Raw genomic sequence first — 7,632 nt, forward strand, 5'->3', positions numbered from 1 at the left:
TTATACTTTATACTTATTACTTTTTTCTTTTTTCTTTTTTTTTTCGAAACATAAGCTATCTATATCGCTCAATAACTTATACTTACAACTGAAAACTTAATTAAGAATATGTACATTTTGTGAATTGAACTTTACTATATGGTGGATCAAAGGCCAATTGATCTTCCATTTAGAGATCGAATGTATTTATGTACTTAGATCATGTTTGATATATAAAATTATGATAAAATAAGATAAGATAATATTATAAATAGAATTAGATTAAATAATATCATTTTATTTTGTATTTAATATATAAAAAGATTATAATAGAATGATTTATTTATTTGTCAAAATTATTTTTTTAAAATTTATATAATTTAAATTATTAATATAATTTTTAAAGGTATATTTCGATATTCAAATTTAATCTTATGAATTAAAAATAATTCTAAATAATTTTATACGAAGAAGATATTAATTCTTCTTATAATTTCTATCTTTTTTTTAAATACAAATCAAATATGATATAAAATGATTATTATTCGATCATATCAATAATCTTATATATCAAACATGATTTTAAAATTAAAAATTACAGTCTTGGGCAGTAATTTTTCCCATAGGAAAAATTACAGTTAATAATTTTTTCCTTTAATTCCTTTTTCATCTAGAGAAATTAATTTTAAGCTGTTGGAAATAATAGTGCATGAAAATGAAAGAACTTTACATTCAGTTACTAAAAACATTACAATGATATCAATCATTATGTTATTTATGGTAAATTTTTTATTCTTAATTTCAATACTTCTAATTTAATTTTAAACAGTTTGATTATAAAAAAATTATAAATGAATGTATTGAAACACGAGTAATTTTATTACATTATTTTACTATTATACTCTCAATGGAAACAAAACCAACAAGTAGAAACCAATGAATTACCGAGAGACCGAGAGCATCTCTACATAGGTGGCATGCACAAACAAATATTGAAGATTGGAGGGATCTCCATCCTTCAACTTTATTATCAAGCACACATGCAAATTCTCAGAGGGGAGGGGGGGGGGGGGGGGGGGTTGGGGAACATAGGAGACTTAGAGGGGATTTAATTTTTTGACATATATGAAACCAGGAATTGAAGGTGCAACCAAAGTAGAAAAACTTCATCAATCTTCCCCTACATTTTTTCCATTTTTCAGAGCTTGAAATGTGCCAGAGCAGAGGTCCCTTCTACACCTTTTACGTGCTTGAATTTAAAGTAGTCGACCACATTCGTTTCCTTGTAAAGTGGCGGGTTTTCTTCCGAGAGCAGCTCCTTTATCGGTCCATACATTCTTAAGGCATTCTCTGGCTGAATATAGGTTCGGAAAAAGCTAGCAATTGATATCCTTGGCCCGATATTTTTCGCCAGTACTCTGTGATAGACGCTAATGAACTTGTCGTTTGTGATCAGCTGCAAAAGGGACACAAATAAACTTGTCTTAGACAAAAACCCACAAAAATTTATTAATGACCAAGTTAATAATTGGTTTCATTTTCCACTCGCCTGAAGCAGATCTCCCAGATTTATTATAAGAGCTCCAGGAATAGGGGTAACATCAATCCATTGATTGTCGTGGAGGACTTGGAGGCCACCCATTTGGTCCTGGAGGAGCACAGTCAGGAAACCACTGTCTGTGTGGATGCCTGTGCCCATAGTCAGTTCTGGTTCAGGACAAGCAGGGTAGTAATGACCCATTACATAAAGTCCTTCAGCGCAACCAATTTCCTTGAGGTGGTCTGGATTGAGCCCAAGAGCTTCTGATAACAACTGGAACAGGGTAAGCCCTAAGTTCATTACATTGTTTGTGTAATTAAGCATTATCTCCCTGCCAATAGATTAAGTAGGTATTAGTAATAATAATCATAATAATAATGTAATGCCAATGGTGGCGTATGTTGATAAAGTGCTGACCTATTAATTTTAATGATTACGGTTCACTATCTAGCAATCTCAAATAAGAGTAATGCAATTGTTTTCGTTTTCCATGTTTCATGGTGACAGTGGTGCAATTTTACCTGCAAGCTGAAGGCAATTCTCCGGGAGCAGGGGGCTGAGGTGCCATAACACATGTCAAGGTATCCCTCCAATAGGCAGTCAGGGCTTGGGACATATCAATTTTAGTGTTGAATGTAACCTTCTTAGATTCGTCACGGGAGTAGAGCTCTTCTTTTGCTTCAGGTTCCTGCTCATGGAACCTACGAATGCCGCTGATCATCTCCTCCAGGGTGGTTGCAGCGATTCCATGATTAACCGCCTGAAAGAATCCCCATTTCTGGCAAGCATTTCGGATTTCGTTGATTACCTCTGCCCGTCGAGTGGAGTCATTGGTAACACCTCCCAAGTCGATGACTGGGATCTCAATGTTGGCATTTGGAGGCCGTGATTTAACCTCAGGATTCAAGTGATCGTGCACGAAAACTCGTGGGAGCTTTGCTAATCCAGCATCAACGAGTCCTTTTATGCCGGCTTTTGATCTGTCAATAGCCATTAACTCACTTTCCCGGTCATAGTTGGACTCGACTGTTGCTGCACTTGTGACAACCATTTTCTTTCGCCCAAGATGTTTCTTTTTTTGCCTAATGCAATGAGAAAATGTACGTCACTCTCGTGACTACTAAGCCAAAATACTTAAATTTTGGAAGTGGTGGAAGCTTGAACTAAACTTGTAGGGTTTTTATAGACACGTTTGCAATCTCCTATACATTAATCAATAAAACCAAAACTCTGACAAGCAATTGCCACCAATTTGATGACAGCCACGTGATTTTCTCTCAGGTTTAATTGGTACTCGTGGAATATCTACCCTTCATGTTTCCAATTGACCAGCATCTTAGAGGGTTAGGTTTCTTTGTTCGCTCTTCTTTTCCTTTTCAAATACTAGACGTACAAGAAATTTTATTTTATTAAAAAACTTTTAAAATAATTTGTATAAATATTTTATATTTATTTATATTTATATTTAATACACTATATGTATATAATATTAAATATAATTTTTATACGATATTATTATATTATTTATTAACAATATTGTAGATACTTAATTTGATCCAGGTCCGGATCAATTGGACCTGGTCCAAATGGATAAGTCCATTTTATTTTTTATTTTATTTTTTTATATTTTATATTTTATATTTTATATTTTATATTTATATTTATATTTTATTTATTTATTTTTATCTTATTTATTTATTTATTATTACTATTTATTAATATTTATTATTATTTATCTATTAATATATATGTATTTATTATTATTTATCTATTTATATATTATTATTTATCTATTAATATTTTTATTTATCTAATTATTTTCTTTTAATTATCTATTAACATTTTTTTTCATTTTATTTGATTTTATTTTTTTTTATTCGATTGAGATTAAGATGAAAATTTAGAATTCTACCATGAATTTGAGATTCAATTAGAGTTTATATTGGATTCAATGATTGAATCCCAATCCAAGGAGGAGTAAGGATTGAATCCCAATCCAAGGAGGAGTTGGGATTGATCAGAAACTCTTCTGATCAATCTCTATAAATAGATCCACGAATCATAAAGACCAGAAGACAGAAACGTAGACACTGACTGAGAAAAAGAGTGAAAAGAGAAAGAAAAAGACGTCTAGAAGGGTTAGAATCAATTTCAGGATTTTTTAGAAATTTTGGAGAAATTTTTTTTTCAGAAAATTTTTAAAAAATTTTCAGATTTCGATTGAATTTTTTGATGAAGTTAAAATTTTTCAGTGACTTTTCCTGCACCGTTTGAATTTTTCAGCCAGCTACCCAATTTTCGATAACTATTTTCAGAAACCGATCAACTTTTTGATGAACTTTCGATGAAAAACTTAAATTTCGATAAAATTTTTTAGAATCTGATGAGATTCAACCGGAATTCTTCGTCTGTTTAGAGAGAAGGGAGAGGAAATGAAGGGAAGAGAGAGAGAGAGGGAAGAATCGATCTGCTGAAAAATAGAAGAATTAACCTTTTATACCTGTTAAAAATGATGTCGTTTTGGCGTTACTGTGACCAGAAGATCCACGCGTTTTGACCTGCGTGCGACCCTAGTTGAGCCGTTTTCGAAGTCAAGCCGAGGCGCGTCTTCGAGCCGTCCTTTCTTCCTCAAGTTGAGTCGAGCCGCTAAGCCGAGCCGTTCTCAAATTATTTATTTATTTATTTATTATTATATTATTTATTTATTTATTTATTTTATTATTATTATTAGTATTTTTATTTATTTATTTATTAGATTATAATTGTTTAGTACTTTTTATTTTGTTTTTAGTTTTTTTTTTATTTTTTTATTTTTATTATTTCTTTAAATAAAATTAAAAAAATATATTTTTAAGGAAAAGTTGAAAGTATCATTTTTTCTTGAAAATAAGTTTTCTAAAAAATATTTTTGAGAAAAAGTTGAAAGTATCAATTTTCTTTGAAAATAAGTTTTCTAAAAAGTATTTTTAAGGAAAGGTTGAAAGTATCAATTTTTCTTGAAAATAAGTTTTCTAAAAAATATTTTTGAAAAAAAGTTAAAAGTACCAATTTTCCTTAAAAATAAGTTTCTAAAGAATATTTTGGGGAAAAGTTGAAAGTATCAATTTTTTTGTACAAAAAGCAATGAATTTTTGAAGAGAAAAGAGTTTATATCTAAAGCAATCATTTTTTTTTCTTTTTATTATCTTGAATTTTTTTAAATGTTAAATAATCCGACGATGGAGCCTCTACAAGCGAAACAGTAGTTTTCTTGCATACTCTTGAGGTGAGAGAATTTTTTTAATTTTTTGCTAAAAGTATTAGAGTCAATTGAGAATAATTTTTAATAATTAATTACTTGATAAATTTTTAAGGCTTATTGGATAACACAAAATTAAGCTGGTACCATCTTTTCGATGGGCATTGTAAGGGTGTTATAACCTTCCTCACACGTAACCGAACTCTCGAACCCTGTTCTAGTTAATAGACCTAAACCTATTCTTTTAGGGACCCTTAAGCTTGGTGTTCCTTAAAAGGATAGATTTCTTAGCTAGTCAATCGCACTTAGATAAAAAAAGATTGGTGGTGACTCTTTAAGTCAATATCTAGCGATAGATCCCCGAATCTAGACGTTATGACAAATATATAAATATAATATTATATATAATAATAATGCATCAAATATAACTTCCAACATTATTGTTCAGCAACTTATAAGCACAAAAAATATTGCAAATTAATATTTTTATGTCATAATTATTTGTAATAAAACAAACAAATTTTGTTACTAAAATTCACATTCTTGAGGTGATCATTATAAACCCATGGTAAAATGCCCTTACCCCAATAGATAAAGTACATTACATAATTTGTTTTAAGGATCAATGATTTACCCATTCTATAACTTTGGCATTAAACGTTCTAAAAATGAATACTATTGCATCTAGTGAATTCAATAATAAACATCTTGTGGTATTTCAGCTTTTCTTGTCCCTTCAAGAACTATCCAAAAAAGAATTAAGTACTTTTCGATCATAATTGAACAAATCAACAAGGTTTTAGGATTTAGGATTTTTTTTTGTCTTTTCAGTTCAGTAACAAAGTAAACTCTCAAGCGCAGACATCCTTTCAGTTAAAAAATATTCTTCCATTTTCCTTATGTTTTTTAAACAAAATAGTTGTCATAACGTTTAAATCCTGAGATCCATCTCTAGAAGTTGATTTAAGGAGTTTCCACCAATCTTTTTTGTTTAGGTGCGATTGACCACCTAAGGAATCTATCCTTTCAAGGAACACCTAAACTTAAAGGTCCCTAAAAGAATATGTTCAGGTTTGTTAACCAGAATAGGGTTCAAGAGTACGGTTACATGTGAAAAAGGTTATAGCACCTTCACAATGCCCATCGAAAGATGGTACCAGCTAATTTTGTGTTATCCAATAAGCCTTAAAAATTTATCAAGTAATTGATTATTGAAAATTCTTCTCAATGACTTTAATACTTTTAGCACAAAATTAAAAAAATTTTCTCACTTCAAGAGTATGCAAGGAGACTACTGTTTCACTTACAGATGCTCTATCGTCAGATTATTTAAAATAAAAAGAAAAAAAAAGAATAATGATTCAACTTTTATATAAATCTTTTCCTCTCTTTTTAAAAAAACACTCATTACTTTTATATAAAGAAAATTGATACTTTCAACTTTTCCTTAAAGCATTTGGAAATTTTATTTTCAAGAAAAATTAATACTTTCAACTTTCCCTAAAATATTTTTAGAAGTTTTATTTTTAAGGAAAATTGATACTTTCAACTTTTTCTTAAAGCATTTGAAAATTTTATTTTCAAGGGAAACTGATACTTTCAACTTTCCCTAAAATGTTTTTGGAAATTCTATTTTTAAGAAAAATTGATACTTTCAACTTTTTCGCAAAACGTTTTTTTGAAACTTTAATTTCGAGGAAAATTGATACTTTCAACTTTTTCTCAAAAAAACTTTTTTTAAAAAATAATTTTCAAAAAAAATTGATACTTTCAACTTTTTCTCAAAAATATTTTTTTTTGGAATTTTATTTAAAGAAAATCATTTTAAAAAAAATAAAAGTAAATAAAATAAGGAACACTAAATAATTTTAATATAATAATAATAATAAAATAATAATAATAATAATAATAAATAAGAAAAAAAAACCTTTGAAACGGCTCGGTTCAGCTTGGCTTAATGCGGCTCGACTCTAGGAAGAACGATGGCTCGGATGTACGGCTCGATAGGAAAACGGCTCAGCTCAGCTTGAACCCAGGCGGAGAAAAGAGTTGCTGGATCGGGTGTGCTACGGATCGGGTCGGATCTTAGCAAAACGCGAGGATCCTGTGGGTTTACTAACTCAAAAACGACGTCGTTTTAGGGAAGGTATATAAGGTTGAAACTCAATTTTTTTTTCAGATTTCCCTTCTCCTCTTTCTTTCCTTTTTTTCTCCTCCTTCTCTTTAAACAATCTTAGATTTAGGATAAATGTTCTACCAGAATCTGAAAAAAGACGTCGAAAACTTCAAAGTTGGTTGAAAAGCTCGTCGAAAAATTTCGTCGGATTCTAAAAAATTTTCAAAAATTTTCCAAAAAAAAAACTTCAAAAATTCTAAAAAATTTTCACAAATTCCTAAAGCTATTTCTAACGCACCAGAACCTTTTTAGCTTCTGTTTTCTCTTTGTGTCCTCTTGTGTGATCTTTGTGGTCCTATTTATAAGGATTGATCAGAAGAGTTTCTGATCAATCCCAATTTTCTCTTGGATTGAGATTCAATCTTTGAATTTAATCTGGACTCTGATTGAATCCTAAATTCACGGTAAAATTTTAACTTTTTTTTATCAATATCTTTTAATCCCAGCCAAAGAAAAAAAGAAAAGAAAAAAATAGATAAATAATAAAATATATATACTGATAGATAAATAATAGATAATAGTTAATAATAAAAATTTAATAGATAAATAATAGTATATATTAATAGATAAAAATATATGTATTAATAAATAATAATAATAGCAATAAATAAATAAATAAATAATAAATAAATAAGATACAAAATAAAAAGATAAAATGGGCTTACCATTTGGATTAGGCCTAATTGATCCAGGCCTGGA

General features: G+C 29.5%; 1 protein-coding gene across 1 annotated transcript; it reads right to left on the reverse strand.

Moving 5' to 3' along the window:
* Positions 1 to 1,039: 1,039 nt before the first annotated feature.
* Positions 1,040 to 2,671, reverse strand: LOC111298537 (1-aminocyclopropane-1-carboxylate oxidase homolog 1-like). The gene is made up of 3 exons (XM_022893251.2): positions 2,041 to 2,671; positions 1,529 to 1,850; positions 1,040 to 1,435 (listed from the first exon to the last, which is right to left on the reverse strand). The coding sequence occupies exons 1-3, from the start codon at positions 2,568 to 2,570 to the stop codon at positions 1,178 to 1,180; spliced, it is 1,110 nt and encodes a 369-aa protein (XP_022748986.1). The 5' UTR covers positions 2,571 to 2,671; the 3' UTR covers positions 1,040 to 1,177.
* Between the last annotated feature and the right edge of the window lie 4,961 nt (positions 2,672 to 7,632).

This window comes from Durio zibethinus, chromosome 16, assembly GCF_047325235.1.
Source record: "Durio zibethinus cultivar Kanyao isolate XHJ-2024 chromosome 16, ASM4732523v1, whole genome shotgun sequence".
Taxonomy (NCBI): domain Eukaryota; kingdom Viridiplantae; phylum Streptophyta; class Magnoliopsida; order Malvales; family Malvaceae; genus Durio; species Durio zibethinus.

Coding starts and splice junctions, on each gene's coding strand:
- LOC111298537 (XM_022893251.2), bottom strand. CDS start 2,570: ATGGTTGTCACAAGTGCAGCAACAGTCGAGTCCAACTATGACCGGGAA. Junction 1,851..2,040: donor GAATTGCCTTCAGCTTGCAG/GTAAAATTGCAC, acceptor ATCTATTGGCAG/GGAGATAATGCTTAATTACA. Junction 1,436..1,528: donor ATCTGGGAGATCTGCTTCAG/GCGAGTGGAAAA, acceptor TCCCTTTTGCAG/CTGATCACAAACGACAAGTT.